This window comes from Sebastes fasciatus, chromosome 9, assembly GCF_043250625.1.
Source record: "Sebastes fasciatus isolate fSebFas1 chromosome 9, fSebFas1.pri, whole genome shotgun sequence".
NCBI lineage: Eukaryota > Metazoa > Chordata > Actinopteri > Perciformes > Sebastidae > Sebastes > Sebastes fasciatus.
In genome coordinates, this window is record NC_133803.1 from 35,365,243 (window position 1) to 35,388,487 (window position 23,245).

The 23,245-nt window shown below is 43.5% G+C and overlaps 1 protein-coding gene across 10 annotated transcripts in view; it reads right to left on the reverse strand.

Annotated features, from left to right (window-relative positions):
• Positions 1 to 471: 471 nt before the first annotated feature.
• The window catches only part of wdpcp (WD repeat containing planar cell polarity effector), a 177,348-nt gene continuing 154,574 nt past the window's right edge, over positions 472 to 23,245 (reverse strand). For 7 of the 10 annotated variants that reach the window (XM_074647447.1, XM_074647450.1, XM_074647452.1 and 4 more), the window contains 4 exons: positions 19,323 to 19,425; positions 10,248 to 10,362; positions 6,209 to 6,297; positions 4,342 to 4,475 (listed from right to left, as the gene is read on the reverse strand). In XM_074647447.1, coding sequence (XP_074503548.1) covers positions 4,357 to 4,475; positions 6,209 to 6,297; positions 10,248 to 10,362; positions 19,323 to 19,425 — 426 coding nt within the window. In that variant the 3' untranslated portion in view covers positions 4,342 to 4,356. Of the gene's footprint in view, positions 915 to 4,341; positions 4,545 to 6,208; positions 6,298 to 10,247; positions 10,363 to 19,322; positions 19,426 to 23,245 lie in introns of those variants that run through there. The other 3 variants (XM_074647455.1, XM_074647448.1, XM_074647454.1) reach the window with 3 other exon arrangements.

The window sequence follows — 23,245 nt, forward strand, 5'->3', positions numbered from 1 at the left end:
GCGGATTGACTCCCCGAAAAACATACAATGAGTTTTTTTTTTCTTAAAGCTAACAAAACAAACAAAAAAAGAGGAGCAGAAAAGCATCCTCGCTGATCTTCTGTCCATTTCCAAACATCGCTTCTTGTATATTTTTTGGTGGAAATCCTCTTAGAATGCAAAGTAAATAGATTACGATACAGTGAGGGATTAGGGCTCGCGCGGCGCTGTCAGATTAGTCGGTGAGCGCAGCGCGTCGACAGCTCTGACACGGCCATGGCTGCTGTTCAGGAAAGGGGCTCCGCGCGACGCTTTAAAGACGCTGGTTGGCTCCTATTCATGAATAAAACTGTGGCCCGTAATCTCGGCCAACACACACACACACACACACACACACACACACACACACACACACACACACACACACACACACACACACACACACACACACGCACACGCACAGAGGAAGCCTGGAACATTCAATAAAGGTGATGGAAGTATAATACAAGTCTTTATTTTTACAGGCTGATTAATGGAACGGTTTAAAACATTTTCTGTTTTTAACGGCAGAAAACTGTTTTCTTTTAAGGTTCATTTGGTTTAGACGTCACTAAAACGGAAAATAATCTGAATTCACATCCAAATTTATCAGATAAACTATAAACACTTAAAATGTACAACTTACTAACAAAAGTGGTCGTACAAAACTAATGTATTTACATCTAATACTAATGTATTATTCCTCTTTTATCAGATACTACAGTCCAGTACAGTGATAAGCATCTGAGTCCTTCTATATTATATAATACATAAACATATAGACGAAGAGAGGCTGTTATTGGTGAGATGTCGTTGTGGCTCTTATCGTATCGTAGTTCGTTTCTTCAGACGATTCCTAGATGGACCACATGAAGCATCCCGAGGTCTTCATCGTCCTGAGAGACAGAGAGAGAGAGACAGAAATATTACGTTTTATAAACCTGAATGAACAGTGTGTAAATTAGGGATGTCAATAATTAACCATTTAACTGCTAACCGACGTTAAGAACTTTAACCCATTAACGCTATCGGTTAAAACGTTAAAAGAAATGTTAATAATGAATTAAAAAGCTGAGCGGCTCAGAGGAGCGGCTCAGCTCTTTAAGGAGAAAAGCTGGTCCACCTTAACAGTCCACCTTAAGAGGCGGAGCCGGAGTTACAGGATACAGGAAATTGGAGTTGGAGTTTCGTATCATTTATTCACCGACAAATTAACTGTCCACACACTGCTACACCTACGATCACAGCTAGAACGCCACCAACAACCTCACACTCACCACCAACACACACACGGTCTGTTGGGTACTCACTAAAGTTACGCAGACTACGTGTGCGGCGGCGGCGAGCACGAAGCCTCCGGCGATGCTAGAGCTGCTAACGTAGAACAAATACACACACTGTCTGTTGGACACTCGCTATCGTTAATCCGGGCAGACACACAGCTGACAACCTGCTGAACTAAACTAAATGTGCGGTGGAGACTTTTACTGGGAAAGTGGCTGCATGTCCGCGACACTACACGCAGCATCGTAGCTGCTAAGTTATATATAGTCATATATATATATATATATTATTTTATTTTTTTTAAAGTCTTGAAGTCTTCTGCATCATTATTTTTTTTAGGTATAATGAGGTTTAGTCTATATAACATTAAAACATTTGTGAAAAAAATGGCCATCACAACATCCCAGAGCCAAAAGTGATGTCCTTAAATTTCATAAAATAAGTCATAGTATAGTACGTCGAAAGATTTCATGAAAAAAAAGTCATAGTATAGTATGTCGAAAAAGTTAATAAAAAAAGTCATAGTATAGTATGTCGAAAAATTTAATGAAAAAAGTCATAGTATAGTATGTCGAAAAATTTTATGAAAAAAAAGTCATAGATTAGAATGTCGAAATTTTTTTTGAAAAAAAAAGTAGTATAGTATGTTGGAAAAAATATATATAACCCTAACCCTGAAAAATTTCATGAACAAAAGTCATAGTATAGCATGTCGTTTTTTTTTTTACATACTTTACTTTGACTTTTTTTTCATATAATTTTTTAACATACTATACCATGACTATTTTTTATGACATTTTTGGCTCACTTTACTATGACTTTTTTTTTTTTCATAACATTTTTCGACATCCTATACTATGACTTTATTTTTAAATTTAAACATATAAACATTTAACACATAGTTTAACACACTATAATGTTGTTGTAAGCAGATATGCAGTAAGTGTTCATTAATGTGCAGAAGAGCCATAGATTAATACAATTATTTGTGTCTTGGAGCCTATTTTCTCCACTCCATCTCCCAATATGTAATTTCCTTGAGTCAATGTTGGTATGTGTGCTGAGAGGAAGTTGCACGTTACGATTTGCAGTGCAGGAAGGAGGAGAAGGACCCAAACACAGATACAGATGAGGAGGCAGCAGAAACAATTCAATGATTTAACAGAGTCCAAATAAAGCAGTAGGTCCAGCAGACAGGCAGCAGACAGGTAGCAGACAGACAGCAGACAGGTAGCAGACAGGCAGCAGACAGGTAGCAGACAGACAGCAGACAGGTAGCAGACAGACAGCAGACAGGTAGCAGACAGACAGCAGACAGGTAGCAGACAGACAGCAGACAGGTAGCAGACAGACAGCAGACAGGTAGCAGACAGGCAGCAGACAGGTAGCAGACAGACAGCAGACAGGTAGCAGACAGACAGCAGACAGGTAGCAGACAGACAGCAGACAGGTAGCAGACAGACAGCAGACAGGCAGCAGACAGGCAGCAGACAGGTAGCAGACAGACAGCAGACAGGTAGCAGACAGACAGCAGACAGGTAGCAGACAGACAGCAGACAGGTAGCAGACAGACAGCAGACAGGTAGCAGACAGACAGCAGACAGGTAGCAGACAGACAGCAGACAGGCAGCAGACAGGCAGCAGACAGGTAGCAGACAGACAGCAGACAGGTAGCAGACAGACAGCAGACAGGTAGCAGACAGACAGCAGACAGGTAGCAGACAGACAGCAGACAGGTAGCAGACAGACAGCAGACAGGCAGCAGACAGGCAGCAGACAGGTAGCAGACAGACAGCAGACAGGTAGCAGACAGACAGCAGACAGGTAGCAGACAGACAGCAGACAGGTAGCAGACAGACAGCAGACAGGTAGCAGACAGACAGCAGACAGGTAGCAGACAGGCAGCAGACAGGTAGCAGACAGGCAGCAGACAGGTAGCAGACAGGTAGCAGACAGGTAGCAGACAGGCAGCAGACAGGTAGCAGACAGGCAGCAGACAGGTAGCAGACAGGCAGCAGACAGGTAGCAGACAGACAGCAGACAGGTAGCAGACAGACAGCAGACAGGTAGCAGACAGGCAGCAGACAGGTAGCAGACAGACAGCAGACAGGTAGCAGACAGACAGCAGACAGGTAGCAGACAGACAGCAGACAGGTAGCAGACAGACAGCAGACAGGTAGCAGACAGGCAGCAGACAGGTAGCAGACAGGCAGCAGACAGGTAGCAGACAGGCAGCAGACAGGTAGCAGACAGGTAGCAGACAGGTAGCAGACAGGCAGCAGACAGGTAGCAGACAGGCAGCAGACAGGTAGCAGACAGGCAGCAGACAGGTAGCAGACAGGCAGCAGACAGGTAGCAGACAGGCAGCAGACAGGTAGCAGACAGGTAGCAGACAGGTAGCAGACAGGCAGCAGACAGGTAGCAGACAGGCAGCAGACAGGTAGCAGACAGGCAGCAGACAGGTAGCAGACAGGCAGCAGACAGGTAGCAGACAGGCAGCAGACAGGTAGCAGACAGGTAGCAGACAGGTAGGTAGCAATATAGCAACGATAACGAACTAACAAAAGACAAGGGGAGCACTAAATGCACAAGGAAAGGATGGGTGATAACGAGGGACAGGTGACAGCAGGGCTGAAGAAGAACAGGTCATCAGGGCAGGACAGACAATCACACAAGCAACACGAGGGCAGGAAGCAAAGCTGTCTGCAATGAGAGAAAGGTGAGCATTTCAAAATAAAGCAGGAAACGATGAATACATGAAAACAAACAGAACACATGAAGTTACAACAGAGCGGGACATGACAGCACATTCCTCTCGCTCATGTGATCAACATTTACACGAGTCGTGACCCTGTGATGTTTGAGAAATGCTTTTTAACTGTTGCATTGGATTGTACAGGTGTACCTAATAAATTGTCCTAATAATTGACTATATTATAGTGTTATAAACATTCATAATGTTTTTATATTGTGCTTATAGAGGAGGGAGTGTTACCATATAACTGATATTACTGTGTACACTACTGGCTGGGGGTTTATAATATGATTAACTTTTCACAGTATTGTGAATTTAAAAAATAAAAATAAATTTCCAGTCAATCGACTCACATTCCTCGTCTCGTCTCCGTCTCCGTCTCCGTCTCCGTCTCCGTCTCCGTCTCCGTCGCTGCTTCCTGCACAACAAAATGAAGCGACACAAGATGTCGGAGGATGTCAGACATTCCTGTAAACCAGCCGTGACACTTTAAACAAGTACAACAAGCACACATTAGACATGCATGATCACGCACGGCAGCCCTACAGCACATAAACACAGACACACACACACACACACACGGCTGAATGCCTGAACAGGTTACATGCTCACTCAGTAGGTCGGACATGTCGCCTTTTTCTGGGTTTTAACGAACGTAAACTGTTGTCAATCACGGCGATCTCTCTCGCTCTGAGCCACCGCGTTAATAAGGTGATGATTGACATTAAAACCCCGGCGTGCCTCGTACTGATATTTAAAAAGCCGATGCAAATTCCCTCCAATAGCCTACAGTCCGGATTATCTAACGACAGAGCGATTTGATAGCGAGACAATCGCTAATCACCCGAAAAATGGAATTATTAAAATGGAGAGAGCAGGAAGGAGGAGATGAGGAAGAGAAGAAGAAGAAGAAGAAGTGATGTTAATGTTTTCCTAAATGACCAGTTAGTCGTGTCAGACGTGTGAGAGACTCCGGCTACGTTTAGAGAATAAAAACAGGCTGAATGTCGCCGGAGAATCGTTGCAGGGCTTAAAAACTTGGCCCTGAAACCGTGGAGTTGAACGTGATGAGATTTAATATAAAGAGCTGACTCTCTCTCCGTCAGCTGGTACTGATGACGGCGTGAACCGGCCCGTTGTCGGGAGAATTAAGAGCAACGTTGAGGCTGGTTCTGTTTAAAGTCAAAAGGAAAGAAGGTCTAGATGTTTCTGTAGTTTATTGTATTTCCAGTCGGGGAGAGTGTGACCGTTTAAAGTCGGTATGGATGCAGCGTTTGGTCATTCATTTCTATCATGAAGGAAACATTGCGTGTTAGGGGGACAGTTCTTCACAAGTATATTGATTATTATATTTATTTATTTATTTGGTTTAAGTACAGAGGAACAGTGTCTGATGCTGAAGCTAATTCAATCACCAGTCCCTTGATGGTCATTGATGGCTTGAATTCAAATTTCATGTTACAGTTTAAAATCATTTATCCGTATTTTTTCATTTCAAAATCTGAAAAAAAATCAAAGATTTTAATTCTCTATAACACAATAATTTAAACGTCAATTTATTATTTTCAAAGTGTTGTTTTTGTGAATGAATACTTTCACACAGAACATGAACATTTCGCACAGAAAAAACGATGTCATTTATTATTTTTGATTGATTTTTCTGGGCGAATAAATACATCAACTAATCACGTTCACAATAAAAGCCCTAGAAATATAATATTCACAGCTGAGTATTATTAGTAATATTATTATATTGGCACATTATATTTGAATCCTTTGTCCCTGTGTTAATTGTTCATTTACCTTTTATATAAACAGTATCAGAGTATTTTTACATCAGAATCTGTCTCTTCTCGTCCTGTAAACAGTTTCAGATGTTTGATGACTCATCCTGCATTCAATGAAATGAGACGTTGGGCGACCAGCGAACCACACCGAATATAAAACATATAAACTTCTACATTTGTCTTGTTGTTTATCAGATTGCTCCAGAGATCAGCGGACGTTAATCTCCTGGTTAAATGCTGCTCATTCACATTCTTGTGATTCTTTAACTTTCTAGCCGGGTGAAAGCTCCGACGTTAGATAACGACTCACAGACACAACAGAGAGATGGACAGGTCAGACAGACAGACGGACGGACAGACAGACCTGTTTGTCTCGGTGTCCTGAACACATCTGGGCTGACGGTCACACGTATCTCCGCCTGAGGTCTCCTCTGATTGGCTCTTCCATCAGCTCTGAGGAACAGAAAGAAAACTGAGTAACATCTGTACAGTAACACCTGTACAGTAACATCTGTACAGTAACACCTGTACAGTAACACCTGTACAGTAACATCTGTACAGTAACACCTGTACAGTAACATCTGTACAGTAACATCTGTTGCATTCAGTTTAAAAAAAGTAGAAGACATCTGCCTCACACCTAAAATGACCTAATCAGTCTGAGTTTCATAGTATGGTTTTTAGTAGAGTTTTAGGACCTTGTCTGTTCAGTGTTTGTAGATTCTGGCTGAAGCCTTTAACTTTTACCAAACTAGGAGTTGTTTGTGGTTCAAAGAAAGGAGAATCAGACGATGAAGACTACTGGAGAGTCGTCCAGTTGAGATTTAGTCTCCTTCAGGTGACAGAGAACGATGTTAAAGCATTTAGTCGTATGTTCTATTAATCAGAACGAGGAGACGTATGCCGTGACTGCTCGATGAATTAAAGATCACACTGATAGAGATCAACTTGCTCTACGACGTGTTTCACCTGATACAGGTGGCTCAGGTGTTGACCTGGTTAAAGGGATAGTTCAGGTGTTTTGAAGTGGGGTTCTTCTCCATAGTCGGTGTTTTACCTACAGTAGATGACGGTCAACAGACAGGAGTACCAGCACGGGAGCAAAGTAACGTCCTGCTCATGGAAAGAGTCTCGCTGAAGGAGAAGTCTGGTTGTGAAATCTGGGAGGTGACGTAACACAACGGTGGAATAGTGGAATACATCCACGGTGGAAACGGGGAGAGTTTGTTGTGTTGGAGAACAGAAAGAGCAGCGTAGTGTTATCTAAAAGATTTACTATGTCATGGCTGAATACTTAGATGATTTCCACAATGTGGATGAATCTATGAAATCGATGGCCGCTGTATTTATTGTAGCCAGAGTATACAGTATATAGAAGATATTCAGATTTCACAATGAGACTTCTCCTTGAGCAGGACTTGGACACGATAACAAACAGACCGGATTAAAAGAAATGTTTTATTTCTCTGTAGGGTTCTTTCCATCATGTTGTCAGACACTTCTAATAACAATCTGAGGCTGTCGGTGACAAAAACAAGAACTTTTAGTGGACGTAATGTTTCATAGACGCTGCTCACTTGCCCTCACAGATGCAGCGTTCTCCCTTAATACTAAAAAGGTGTTGTCCTCATCAGTCACTTAGACACAAACACATGAGAAGATATGGTCCAGGTTGAAAAACAACGAAGTGTCCCTTTAACTTTGGCCTCCACTGAGCTAGAATAAAACCGGCCTCGGTTCTCCTTCCTCCGCTGACGGAAGAGGACGTGATGAGCGAGAGAGGCCAGCAGCCATCAAAAGGAACGTTGGGATGCTTCCCAGATTCCCGTCTCGTTCTCTCTCTCTCTCACTTCTCGGGAGCACAGAGTCGGATTTGGGGGAATGCGGGAATCGGTGAGGAGCCCCCAAACTGCCATTGTTGCTCGCCTCCCTCTCTCTTTTCTCAGCGAGCCAAACGGGAGAACGCCGGCGCTACAATGCCTCCCCTACTCCATCTCAGCTAAGCTGTCATTGGCTTCACATGAGAAACAATGAAACTTCATCGGAGACCAGATTACAGGGATGGGGTTCAATATACAAAAATGTTCTAAAGGCGGGGGGGGGGAATTGTGGAATAAAAAAAGGCAGAAGCTTTTGTGTCTTTCTCTCTGTGGCTATTATCTGTTGGGAGGTTTGGGGATCTGCTTTCTTAGCCTCCGTCAGCGGTGCAGGGGAAGACCTGGGGTAGTACCGACCCGGCTTTTGGCTGCCAAATCGCCCTAACCCTCTTTACCACTCGTCTTTTCTCCTCTCGCTCCTTTTACTGTTTTTAAAAAGAGCTTAGGACAGAGCATCTCTCTCTCTGGACCCAGCTTGTTTAAATTGGCTGATAGGAAGGGATTTGGGATGGATGGAGGGGGCTTAGAGAAAGGCAGAGTGGAGGGGTTGGAGGTGGGGGGGGGTGCAGAGAGTCATCAGTGTTACAGTCAAACAGCCATGAAAAGCCTACGAGGATGAAAAGAACAAGAGCGCCTTTTTATCTAATGCACACAAATCCCATATAAATACTCCAATATGTTAGTCGGGGTATGACAAGGAATGCCCCTCCATCGCTCCCCCATCCCATAATAATAGACCCGGATGGCTATATTTGTATGTTTGTGTGTGCGTGAGTCAGGCCGGGACAAAGAGAGGGATGCTGTCTTTAGTCACGCTGTTTCAACATGTCATCCACGTAGACGAGTGTATTAAACAATCACTCTGAAACAGCGAGTGTTCGGCGGCGGCGGCGCTCCGGAGACTGAACCGTGGTGGAAACGGACTCCGGTGGAGTTTTATAAATGTGGCTGGTGAGTTCAGCGTTGGGATGGATGGAAGCGTAAGACCCGGAACTGATGTGGCTTTGACATTTGAGATGTGACTGGGAGTGGAAGGCTTTTAGGAGGCTGCAGACGGGTCATTTGGCCTCAAACGCTCTCAGACGATTCACATACAGACAATAGTGGATCGCTGTGGGAGAGGAGACGACGACGACTAAAACAGTAAAACACTGAATCTGTCTGCGCCTTCATTTATAGCAAGTTAAACGAAGTATCTGAAGCAGCTATAATCAATCATTTTATAATAATAATGAACTGAATAACAAAGTGACAAAGGTAAAGGGGTTTCAGCTCAATGTTTAGCGGTCCGGCCCACAACTTCACTGCGTTGGTTCACTCCCACCGCTCTCTTAGCGCTGCTTACGGCAGCCGCTGTCCACTACAGCAAACAGCTGACAGACACAGTTGGAGACCAGCTGGTGAACATAGTGCAGCGTTTAGTAGAGACAGATATTTCAAGAATTGGTAGAGACCAGAAACTACGACGGCGTATTAGAGCCATTGTTGGTAAAAAAATAATAATAACGGAGCCGGAGGAGGGGGGTAATATTCTGAGAAAAAAGTCCTAAAAAACTCCTAAATTTACGAGAAAGAAACTCACAAATATGCAAGATAATAAAATCGTAAATTTACAAGAAAAAAACATGGAAAAATCGGGATCCCGGGTCAGCCGGCACACGCCCGTCCTCACTTTCATTGCACCACAGGGTTTTGTTTGCACCCTCTGACTCGCGCGTGCGTTAGACTCCTTGGTCCGTGTTTCAAGACGGGTCGGGTGGGTTGCAGACATCGCCGCAGACCCCTGGCGCCTTCTACGTGGGCCGAGCCCCGCCCTGGGACGCACTGAGGACAGTCCGCCCCGGTCAACAGTCGCACCGGGATCAGGGCGGGGAGAGAGGGCGCAGCGAGCCCTTTGTCCACGGTGCGGCGAGGTCCGGGTGGGGAGCGCTGTAAAGCTGTGGCCGCGAGCCACCTTCGCCCCGAGCCTTTCCAAGCCGACCCAGAGCCGGTGGCGGCGCACCGCCTCGTATGCGTGACTCCCCAGCCTGCAGTGTGTCACTCACACCCTCCAGCTGGCTGTTAACGAGGGTCTTTAGGCACAGAGAAGTACTCGTATCGGTACTCGGTATCGGAGAGTACCCAGATGGAAGAACTTGTACTCGGTCTGAAATAAAGTGGTATCGGTGCATCCCTAGTAAAAGCAAGTCATTCATCATCATACAAGCTCGCGGAGGCGACTCATGAATTATAGTTAACCAGCCCAACTTGTTGCGTCAGCTCACTGAGGAGGGCTTTCATTGTATTTTTTAGTTTCCTCCACCGTAGTTTAGTGAGGTGTTTATTTCCATCGTGTGCCGAGAACGGTGCAATCAACACAGCGAGTACACTAAATAACCCACTGACTGTCTCTTTCACTCGCTCTCTTCTTCACCGTCTCCTCTTGGAGATAAATTAACGGAAAGTAGTCGATGCCATTTTGGAGGTTTGCCGGAGATAGAGTAAATGTGTATCGGTAATAATCAAACCCCAGTAGATGTAACTCACTGTGTTGTGGGAGTGTCTGAGTACGGAGGTCCTGTTGCATTCTGGTTCCTCTCCGTTCGTCGGCCCCCGAGGATCGAACCACTCGACAACACACCGTTCCTGCCTCTCGGAGGATCTAGAGGACACAAACACACACAGATAGATAGAGAGAGAGAGAGGGATGAGAGAGGATGAGTGAGAGCAGTTTTCATTCACCTGAGAATAAAATGAGAGAACGACCCAGTTTGTCTTTTTGGAAGTCGTCATGTTTTAGTCTTTTAAGAACACAATGTGACTTGAAAATGTTCTTGTATCCTCTGACTTGTGCTTTTAAGTGTTATCTTGTAGAGCTGCAACGATTAATTCTAGATGAATGGATGAATCGTTTGGTCTATAGGGCGTTCAGCTGCACCGCTCCCAGACTCTGGGACGGCCCCCTGAACGCATCGGTACTGTTTTATTCCCTCTCAAACGTCTCTGCCTAAATATATCTCGTTATGTTTGCTCTGCTGGTGTGTTCGTCGTCTTTGGCTGTTTTTATATGTTGAAGTATTTCTTTTTTGTTGTTTGTTTGGTGTGCTTGGGTGTCCTGAAAGGCGTCACTAAATGAAATGTATTATTATTATTATTATTATCATTATCATTATTATTATTATTATTATCATTATTATTATTATTATTATTATTATCATTATTATTATTATTATTATTATCATTATTATTATCATTATTATTATTATTATTATCATTATTATTATTATTATCATTATTATTATTATTATTATTATTATTATTATTATTATCATTATTATTATTATTATTATCATTATTATTATTATTATTATTATTATTATTATCATTATTATTATTATTATTATTATCATTATTATTATTATTATCATTATTATTATCATTATTATTATTATCATTATTATCATTATTATTATTATTATTATTATCATTATTATTATTATTATTATTATCATTATCATTATTATTATTATTGTTATTATTATTATTATTATTATCATTATTATTATAAAATGTAAGAAAATAATGAAAGATATCCATCCCGGTTTCCTCGAGAGCAGGGTGATATCTTTAAATGTCTTGCTTTGTGATTCCAAAACCCAAATATAATCAGTTTAATATGATGAAATCTCCATATTTTAGAGGCTGAAAACCACATTTTTCATCCATTTTTACATGAAAAATGACTTTAACGATCATCGATTATCAAAATAGTTGCAGATTATTTTTCTGCAGATGGACTCATCGTTGCAGATCTATCATTTTGTCTTCATGGTTTACGTTTTATTACAATACTGAATCCACAAAGGTTAAACGTTCAAGATACAGATGTGTTTCTACTATAATTAATGACACATAACTAATCTCCAATTGACTAAATTTGTGACTTCTTAGACTAACATGAATATTTAGTTGTGTCCTATTAAATAGAATATTTATGCCAACAAGTATTTAGTGTTTTATATTTGTAATAAATGTAGATCACTCTGTAGAGATCTGTTCATTTCTTTTGATGACTTGGATTCAAACAATAAAAAATGGTATTTGTATTTTTTTTTATAGGCACTGTGCATGCTTTGGAACACAGATGTTTTTACATGTCAGTAAAAGAAACTCAAGTCAAACACGTTAATTGTCGGTGAGAGAAACATGCCGTATGTTGAGGCCTTATGACTGACGGACACCGACACCAACAACACAAGAGGAAACACAAATCAGGTCGACGGCACTGAAGACGTTAGAATCTCATGGTTATGTGATATAGTACATTATCTATTTTTAAATACAATTTTAGGTAAAAAAACATAAATTCTAAATATGTTATTGTAATTCTATTTGTCTTGTCTAAGTTGTACTCTCTATTATACAGTTTGGATAATTTGTGTAACTCGTCAATTGCCAAAATATGCCAATAAAATAATAATTAAATAAAAAACTCCTATTTTATTTGATTTTAGCATCATATTTAAACTATAAATTAATTCAGATTATAATTCTTTAATCAAACAGATGAGTGCGTTCTTGTTTGAGGCTTCATGGTGTTTTTCCTACAGTAGGTTTACTGTTGCTTCTAAAAGGACCGTCACAATATCTGATTTTTCACTACATGATTATTGTGGCCGAAAGAATTCACAATAACGATATTATCATAATATCTATAACAAAATATAAAAGAAATAATATAATAATAAAAATAATAATAATGCTTTCAGTCAAGTTTGTTGTTTATTGTTTATTTTTTGTCTTTTATGGCAAATAAATTACATTTAAAATCCGAGTGTAGGGAGGTGGAGAGAGAGTCTGTAACCATGAATGTACAATAGCGTGATTTGGATTGTTAACACAATATTATCATATGTGTATTGTTTATGTTTATTTGTTTCACACATATTAAAAACGACAATAAAATACAATTCACATGAGAGGAATGTAAAATACGTGTGAGGGTAGAAACCTATAACGGCTTATATAAGAAACCCACAACCAGAGGACAAACAACAGGCGAACATAAATATCATGACAGAAATCACCGGGACGTTTTAGACACCAGTGTTCAAAACATTCCACATATAGAAATATAGAATGTAAAGTGTAGAAGCAAAGTTCAAACTAAACAAAAAAATACAAAGAAGTAGGAGTAATCGCCATATTTACACTTTATAAGAGCGATCATCATATATTCCCCAAATCATATGCAACTATTAACTATCACGGTTATCGTCAATACCGGTATATCACGACACCCTCTAGTTTCTACTGTATTACAGTAGAGTTCTGGTCTCATTGGGGTTTACCAGACTGTTCTCCAGAACCGTAGTTTTGACTTTTAATTAATTGATTAATGGCCTGCATAATCGGAATAATTGGCCGGAGAATCGGAGCAGCGGGGGGGGGCAGTATTGCATTCGCTTTACCGCACCGTTGTGACGAAAAGAGAGCTGAGCCGGAAGCGAAAGCTCTCCATCTACCGGTCAGTCTTCGTTCCTCCTCTCAGCTATGGTCATGAGGGTTGGGTCATGACCCAAAGAACTAGATCAGGGTGGCTGGCGTCTCCCTTAGAGATAGGGTGAGAAGCTCAGTCCTCCGTGAGGGACTCGGAGTAGAGCCGCTGCTCCTTTGCGTTGAAAGGAGCCAGCTGAGGTGGTTCGGGCATCTAATAAGGATGCTCCCCCCCTGGGCGCCTCCCTAGGGAGGTGTTCCAGGCACGACCAGCTGGGAGGAGACCACGGGGAAGACCCAGGACTAGGTGGAGAGATTATATCTCCACACTGGCCTGGGAACGCCTCGGGATCCCCCAGTCAGAGCTAGTTCATGTGGCCCGGGAAAGGGAAGTTTGGGGTCCCCTGCTGGAGCTGTTGCCCCCCCGACCCGATCCAGATAAGAGGTTGAAGATGAGTGAATGACAACGTGAGTGTGTTTGTGTATCTACTGTACGTACAGATTCACCATCCATCTCCATATTGCATGTTCTACTTTGTTCAGCCTGATGAAGATCTGAGAGATCAGAAACTTGGCTGGTTCTATTTATTGGCAGATTTCTGTGTGTAGTATGTTTTCCAGCTCTGTAATCTATTTATCATCTCTGTACGGTTCAGCTGTGCGTACGTGAGTGTCGGCTTTTACTAATTTGTACGTCACACCTTGACAATCACGTTCCTGATATGCGTGTCACGCCGGTAAAGTTTCTGAATTGAGACGAGAAGTCGAACAGTGTCGGAGGTTTTGTGCGATCGGAGAGGAGAACAGAAACAAACGCTGCTTTCCTTCAACACACCGGAGCTAACAGGCTTTCACCACCACGACCAAGAAAGAAGAGAGAGAGAGAGAGAGAGGAAGAGGAGGTGGAGAAGTGGATCTTCAGATAAAGCTCTTGTCTCTTTGCCCGTTGAAAGGCCCTGCAGTCACATCATGCTTTGTGAGGGGGAGACAGAACAACTTGGCTTCTCCTGCTGGCACAACGCTCCTCCAAAGAGAGGAAGAGAAAGACGCCTTCCCTCGCACTTGTTCGCCGCTCTGCCTCTCACAACGCCGTATCTATCCAGATCAACACACTTGTCAGCCAGACAGCTATAAGCGATTTCCAACGGCGTTATGAAAAGAGAGCATTTCTAAGCTGAGATGTGTGTCCACTATTGTCTGTTTGTGCGTGTGAGTGTACGAGCGAAGGCAGCATCTCTGTTCACCGCCGTTTACAAAGGAGGCACATCAATACGAGACGAGGTGCATAGAAACACGGAGTCTTTGCCCAATCGGAGCACAAGACCTGAAAGAACCACCGCATCTTGATTCATTTTATAGAAAACAAGTGAAAAATAGAATAAGATATGCTCTTCTTTCCAGTGTTTCGTCTTTCCAATGCAAATCAACTCGTTTCTATGATTTCCTTGAAGTGAAATAATAAAATAAGGCAGGGTGGCGATGGATGGCCTAGATCAGCTGATTTCACTGCTGCTCCTCTAGAGACAAACACAGCTGGTTAGTTCAGGCTGGTCTCACACACCGTTCGTAGCTATACCTACAAAAAATAACACACGGTCATTTATATATTTACCCACAAATTCAATCCACGTCATGTTGAACCAGGAAGTATAAAGAGCGTCAGAAAACACCAGACTTTTGTCCAGGAGACCGCTGTTTGTGTGCCGTGTGAAACCAGAAGGTTCGTGGCAGGTACCAAACGGTAAAGAAAACAACACGAGTTAACCGATACTGTGCTCATGTACTCGTACTCGCAAAACAGCTCCGATACACCATCACCATCTTTCGGGTCCTATCACATGCGCTCACGCTCCACCTCCCCGATGGTGCGGCGAGAAGGCCCGTGGCGCGCCCAACCCCGCGGGGCCGGGATTCCACCTCAGCCGGCGCGCACCGGCCCTCACTTTCATTGCGCCACGGGGTTTTGTTTGCACCCTCTGACTCGCGCGTACGTTAGACTCCTTGGTCCGTGTTTCAAGACGGGTCGGGTGGGTTGCCGACATCGCCGCAGACCCCTGGCGCCTTTTACGTGGGCCGAGCCCCGCCTTGGGGGCACGACATGGTTGGGGCGCACTGAGGACAGTCCGGCCCCGGGAAGCACCTTCGCCCCGAGCCTTTCCAAGCCGACCTAGAGCCAGTGGCGGCGCACCGCCTCGTATGCGGGACTCCCCAGCCTGCCGTGTGTCGCTCACACTCTCCAGCTGGCTGTTAACGAGGGTCTTTAGGCACAGAGAAGTACTCGTATCGGTACTCGGTATCGGAGAGTACCCAGATGGAAGTACCTGTACTCACTCTGAATGAAGTGGTATCGGTACATCCCTACACTCTGGTGCTGTTGAGGCCTTGCAGTACAGCAACGTATCCTCATACAACGGTTCGTATGATGTCTTATGAAACGTTATTCCTCCTTGTTTTCCTACGAATGTCCAGCAACACGTCACACACGTGTCAATTTCCTCTCCAGTCTTTTCAAAATGAATTTCCATGTTCATAGGAAACAACTTGTTTAGGTTTAGGTAACAAAACTACTTAGTTAGGTTCAGGAAAAGGTGGTGGTCTGGGTTAAAATAACTCTGGAAGTTGTGTAATTTAAGTACGGAAGTTACATGACAAATAATTGAACGTTGACTTTCACACAGCATACGAAAAGCGGTCTCCTGGGACAAAGTCCACCCATCCACCACGACCTCCTCCCTACGTTTGTTGCTCTTTATACTTGCTGGTTCAGTTACGTGGATTAGATAGGAATTGATTTATACAGCACGCTAGTTGTACGCTAGTTGTATGTTAGTTGCACGCTGGTTGTATGCTAGATAGGAATTGATTTCTACAGTATACAAATGACAGTGCATTACTTTTTGTAGGTAAAGCTAGGAACGTCTGAAGACGGAGCTGCGAGCCACTCCAGCCCTAACGTCCTGGTGAAAGAAACGTCTACCTCTAGTTAAAGAGAGTAAAGTGTACAGTCTGGTGTTGTGTACAGTATGTGCAGTAAATGAGTGTATTTGCCTTCATAATAAGAAGTAGACCTGCTGCAGGTCGCTCACTGTTTGTAGAAGGTAACAGCAGGATGTGTCGGGACTCTGATGTCGCTGCAGGGAACAAAACAGGCCGCGTTCTAATTTCTGTTAAAGGACTGATTATGATAACTGGTGGGTTGGTGCAGGATTGGGTTTATACGACCCGCCTCCCATGTCACACCCAACTGCACACATACAGTACACATATTTACACAAACACATACGTCTCTGAGGGCTGTTTTGAGCTGGAGCTGCAGTGTGTGTCTATGACGGAGAACAAACACATCTCCGTCTCGTTTGTGTGTTCAAACAGAAACACCGTCGGTCAGGACCAAAGGCTCCGAGCAGCATTGTGGGAACTGTTGTTTTAAAAGCATGTGAGCGATGACGGACGAGTGTGTTTAGTCAGCGTGGACTCTCTGACTTTATGTGTTCAAACAGACATACATAAACATTAACATAAATACAGTTAGCAGTTTGAAGATGCATCATGTGATGATGTGAAAATACCTGTAAAGGCGGTTTGTATTTCTACAGCCGGTGTTGTCCTGCTCAGGGCTGAATTCACTAATCATTATACTTATTTACTTATTTATGTTAGATACACACATCCCATAATAGAGAACAAGCCATGTTTAACCCTTTGAGACCCACAATAGAGCCGTTTTAGTCTTTTTTAGGAACTGATAAAAATGATCACTAATCCCTCTAAAATCCCACATTAAGACACGGAGACCTCGAGGAACACCAGAGAAGAAGACGAGCTGTGATTTGTGAGATCTGTGCAGGTCTGATATCAACCCAGTCATCAGAAAAAATGGCATTCTACGTTTCTGCAAACCCACGGGTCCGTTGAATGTTAATGTTTCTGAGCCAAAATGACGTTTCATAAATACATTTAATATCAGCCACGTATCAGGCTTGTGTGTTTCGACCCACTCTTCCACCCCGACCTCCTCCCTACACGCCGTTTGTCGCTCTTTAAACTTCCTGGTTCACAATTACGCTGATTACATACTGTATGAATTGATTTTGTGGGATACTGTATTTATACGAATTATAGTGCATTACTTTTCATAGGTATAGCTACGAGTAGTGTATGAGAGCAGCCTGACCAAAGAAACATCAGGTTAATGTACTGCTGCAACAAATAGTGAGCTAGTTGTACGCTAGTTAACGCTGCAGATAACCTTTCGCCAAAAAGCCTTGGTGGATGTGGCGTCATCAGGACCTTCTCTTAAATGTGTTTCCAGCTTTGAGACAAGGTGAATATTCATGCCTCCTTTTTTTCCTTCTTTTCTTAATTTTCTTTACTCACTCCTATTCTTGTTTTTCCTTTTCTTCATTTCTTATTTTTTCTTTCCTTCACCGTCTTCCTTTCCCAAATTCCATTTTATCCTATCCTAGTCTTTCTTCCTTCCCCTCCTCTTGTCCCTTCCTTCCTCCCTCTTTCTCTGCAGCGCCTGCTGTTGTCCAAGGATAGGACATGCTGCAGGTGATGGAGGTAAACCATCTAGGACATAATTAAGAGGCTTATTGAGAAGGAGCGTGTGCGTGTTGTGCATCACATTAGAACGGCATGCAAACAGAACTCAGAGTTACACTCACAGACCAACACACAGACTCTCAGCCGGAGGGCTCTGACCTTATACAGCCCAGTTAAATACCTCGCTCGCCTCATTTGGCTGGCCTGTGAGTACACACACACACACACACACACACACACACACACACACACGCACACGCACACGTTGCCTTCTGGTGTGTTTTAATCACCAATGAAGGACTCATCAGACATGTTCATCTAGTTCCCTCACAAATTTGAATGTTTTCTGCTCACCCGTTGGCCCTTGAAGCCTCTGTGAGGAGTTGCATGTGTGTTTGTCGGTGTGTGTGTGTGTGTGTGTGTGTGTGTGTGTGTGTGTGTGTGTGTGTGTGTGTGTGTGTGTGTGTGTTCGTCAGTGTGTGTGTGTGTGTAATCAGGAACTGGGCTTGATCCCCTCTGGTATGTGCTTTGGGGAGTGTTTGTCAAAGGGCAGCAGCAGCACAGCCTGAAGTAACGACATAAAAAGGTCCTTCGCTGGGTTTCCTCCCCTCGTTGGTTACTCAGGAAAACTTTGGTGTAACGTATTTAATTAGTCTTTTATTAAAGACTCTTTATTTATTTATTATTCAACACTTTATACTTTATATCTACACACTTTTTTAATTTAGTTTGATGGCGAAAAAATAACAAAAATATAAGGAACCTTAAGGTGGAACCGTGAGTTACCACCGGGAGTGATTCTGCATGAAGACACACTGCTTTATATTTATTTTATTTTGTGTTCTGATTTTATTAAGATAATATGCTTTTATTATCTTACTATATTGTCTTATTTGTGTGTTTATGTTTGATTATTCCTGTGTTTTATTTAATATCTTTGTTTTTAAATGTGCTCTATAAAGAAACTTGACTTGACTTTAAAGGTTGATTTGTTTTATTTTTATTTAATATAAAAAATATGAGGAACCTTAAGGTAGAACCGGGAGTTACCACCGGTAGTGATACTGCATGAAGACACTCTGGTTTTTATCTATTTTTATTATATTTTGTTGTTTGTGCAATACTGTTGTGTTCTGATTTTATCAAGATAATATGTTTTTTATTAATTTACTGTATTATCTTATTTATATTTGATCATTCTTGTGTCTTATTTAATCTCTTTGTTTTTAAATATAAAGAAAATTAAAGGTTGATTTTTACACTTTCTGTTTAATTTTACAAACTTTTTTTCTGCTATCTCACTATTATATATCGCTGTAGATGATATGGTCTTTAAAAAAGAAGACAACAGGTTGTGTGAATTTGACATGAATATTACTCCGTCAGACATGATCTGATTGAATTCTCCTTTGTGTTGTTAAAGGAGGACGAGAGCCGGCGTTGGATGTGAGAGAAGGTGTGTCGGTGTGGGTGAGTTACCGAGGTTATCAGGAGTTCCACCTCCCGTTTCAGATGTGAGGAGAAATAAGGAGTCACACATTTGGTGTCTTTTTTGGTCAAACATTCTGATTATTTTCTTACCGTTGCCGCCTGCGACGGTCTGGGCCTCCATTTCATTAGCTTTCCTCTTGGCCACATCCGCGAGCACCACCTCGCCCTTATCGCCGGCAACATAATGGAGGTCCTTTGAAGGAAATGCGAGAAAAGAAAGACACGTGAACGTTAATCTAAAATGAATCTAGGCTCCGATGACAATAGGGTTTTTTCTTTTTGGACGGCTGGGGGGGTGTTTTTGGCGGGAGACGGAAGAAACAGATGAAATGACCAAAAAAAAAAAACGAGCCGTTTGAAGCCCGACATCAGACGCAGCTCCGGTCGGATGAAATGCCGGTTTCCTCCAAAAACTTTGAAATCAGCCTCCCCCCCTCCTCCCCTCCTCCTCTCCTCCTCCCTCACACCCTCGTCTCTCCGTCGTTTTGAACAAGGGAGGATGTTATCTGTCACATTTCAAAAGTGTGAGAGGAGGCGAGGGACTGTTCACCTTTCAGAGACGCTGGTATTCTCTCTTTACGGAGAAACACATCCAGCCGAGCACATTACTATATCAGCCCGCCACAAATATTGGAACCAGCGTGTCTCCTCTGTATCTCTCTGTTTGAGCCTCGCAGGGCCATGAGGAGAGATAATATTCCTAAATGATGTCTGAGGGTGGCCCGTTTTAAAGCTCAACGCTGCCGTACTATTCATTAATAATAACCACGCTGCATCACACAGACGCTCCTGCTTTAAGGTGCTCTGGCTGAGGTCAATTCATCTATTTAAATACACGAAAAATAGAAATGAATTCTCTTAATAGATTTGATTCTATTCAGTTAAAATCTTAATTATCCTGTGAGGGACGTTCTGTGTCTTGAATCCATCCTATTTGCTCATTCTAAGCAGGTTTTGTCGTGTGTTCAAGTGACGAAATTAAATCCACTGAAAGAAGATTTTTGAGCTGTTGGTGCACCGTATTATTATTATTTATTCTCCCACAATGCAATGCACAAAGGATAAAGATGAGCTGTTATATTAGAGTCAATACATGCAGACCAGATAAATTCTAAATAAAAGAACAAAATCATCATGTTTTATGCCGTAAAAGAGGTTTAGGTTAAAGAAGAGCATGGAGCAATAGTTGCAGATCTCTCAGTCAAAGAAGGAAACTGGAGCAGCAGCATGATGGTATAAAACTGGGTCTTGTGTCAGAGAGGTCACAGGTTTGAATCCTCCAGAACGGCTGTGAAGTAAATGGAAAACACTCAACTACAATCAGCATGTTGCTCCAGTGGAGACGTCACTAACCAGCAGTAGAAGTAGTAAATGTACCGGTCAGCTCCCAAAGCAGGATCTAAACATACGAGGGCTGTCGCCACTAATTAGTCATATAGCTGGTCATGAAGGAGGTTAAATAACGCTCCAAACTTCTTCGCTAAATTCTGACGAGGAAACACTGTCATGTCCATGTTCAAAGGGGTCCATTGACCTCTGACCTCCAGGTCAGTGAATGTAAATGGGTTCTATGGGTACCCACGAGTCTCCCCTTTACAGACATGCCCACTTTATGATCATCACATGCAGTTAGGGGCAAGTCATAGTCAAGTCAGCACACTGACAGCTGTTGTTGCCTGTTGGGCTGCAGTTTGATTTATAATAATAAATATATACATACATTTACATAAAGCAGCATATTTGTCCACTCCCATGTTGATAAGAGGATTAAATACTGGACTAATCTCCCTTTAAGGTGCATTTAGAACAGATAAAACATGTGTGACTTTCCTCAAACATCATGCATTTTAAAGTTAAATGCTTCAATCTGGTGTAAATGAAGAGGCTATAGATCTATGAAGAACTGTGTGCTCTAGTAAACTATTTAATCATAAACACATTGGTTGTATAGATGTTAACCCCGGGCCTTTCCAAGCCGTCCTAGAGCTGGTCGAGGTGCACCACTACGGAGGAAATACGCCAGGCGAGGGCGCATTTCTGGACAATATCTGTCATTGCTTTGTGTTAATTGATTTACAATAATAAATATATACGTACATTTAAATAAAGCAGCATATTCGTCCACTCCCATGTTAATAAGAGGATTAAATACTGGACTAATCTCCCTTTAAGGAACATTTAGAACTGATTTGATATTATATATATAATATAATATTTTAATCGATTGACCGCCCTAAAATATACATAATGTGGATAATGAATGAATGAAAGTGAGAACAATTCAAATGAAACATTGAAAAAGGCGTCCCTCATCCTGGAACCCAACGAGGGTCTGCTCGGGGTCGCAGGGTTTCCTCAGGCTGAGTGCAGGGGCCTGAGGGCCCATCAAAGGGTACGGCGTGTTAAGGAAAGTCTTCCGCCTCAGCGACATCACAGGACACGGGCGCTGTGACTCAGGGCTCGCCGTGGATAACCCTCAGCTGGCTAAAGCCAGCGCCCAGCTGGGCCTGCACCCGGCCCTAAGACCCACATATTGTTACCCAGCTTTGGTACCCCCCCGGAGGAGGGGGTGCTGCTTTCCCAAAGAGGTGGGGAGCAGAGAGGGAGGGAGAGAGGGGGAGTCTAAGAGAATGAGAGAGAGAGAGAGAGAGAGAGGAGGTGGAAGTGAAGAGTATGAATGGGAACAGATTGGGTAATTATAGAGCGGAGACGGCTCTCTGTGGAGACGAGTTAGCAGCAAAGGTGGAAACGGACGACAACAACATGGCCTCAAAAGAAACTAAATCGGCTCCCAGGACCGAAGACGAGGAGGAGGACACTCAATTAGAGGAGGAGAGGAGGAGAGGAGAGGAGGAGGAGGAGGAGGAGAGGAGAGGAGAGGAGAGAGGAGAGAGGAGAGAGAAGAGGAGAGGAGGAGGAGAGAGGAGAGAGGAGAGGAGAGGAGAGGAGGAGAGAGGAGAGGAGAGGAGAGGAGAGAGGAGAGAGGAGAGAGAAGAGGAGAGGAGGAGGAGAGAGGAGAGAGGAGAGGAGAGGAGAGGAGGAGAGAGGAGAGGAGAGGAGGAGAGAGGAGAGAGAAGAGGAGAGGAGGAGACGAGGAAAGGAGAGGAGAGGAGAGGAGAGGAGAGGAGAGGAGAGGAGAGGAGAGGAGAGGAGAGGAGAGGAGAGGAGAGGAGAGGAGAGGAGAGAGGAGAGAGGAGAGAGAAGAGGAGAGGAGGAGGAGAGAGGAGAGAGGAGAGGAGAGGAGAGGAGGAGAGAGGAGAGGAGAGGAGGAGAGAGGAGAGAGAAGAGGAGAGGAGGAGACGAGGAAAGGAGAGGAGGAGAGGAGGAGGAGAGGAGGAGGAGAGGAGAGGAGAGGAGGACAGGAGGACAGGAGGAGAGGAGAGGAGAGGAGAGGAGAGGAGAGGAGAGGAGAGGAGAGGAGGAGAGAGGAGAGAGAAGAGGAGAGGAGGAGGAGAGAGGAGAGAGGAGAGGAGAGGAGAGGAGGAGAGAGGAGAGGAGAGGAGGAGAGAGGAGAGAGAAGAGGAGAGGAGGAGACGAGGAAAGGAGAGGAGGAGAGGAGGAGGAGAGGAGGAGAGGAGAGGAGAGGAGAGGAGGACAGGAGGACAGGAGGACAGGAGGAGAGGAGGAGGAGAGGAGAGGAGAGGAGAGGAGAGGAGAGGAGAGGAGAGGAGAGGAGAGGAGAGGAGAGGAGAGGAGAGGAGAGGAGAGGAGAGGAGTAGAGGAGAGGAGGAGGAGAGGAGGAGAGGAGGAGAAGAGGAGAGGAGGAGAGGAGAGGAGAGGAGAGGGAGAGGAGAGGAGAGGAGAGGAGAGGAGGAGAGGATGCATTACAGTGAAGTGATGGTGAGGTGTGAGAGGAGGAGCAGAGAGATGGTGAAGACATAAAAGACAACGAGGGTTTTCATGGGAGAGAGAGAGAGACACAGAGAGAGAGAGAGAGACACTGAGAACTAAGAGAGAGAGAGAGAGAGAGACTGAGAACTAAGAGAGAGAGAGAGAGAGACTGAGAACTAAGA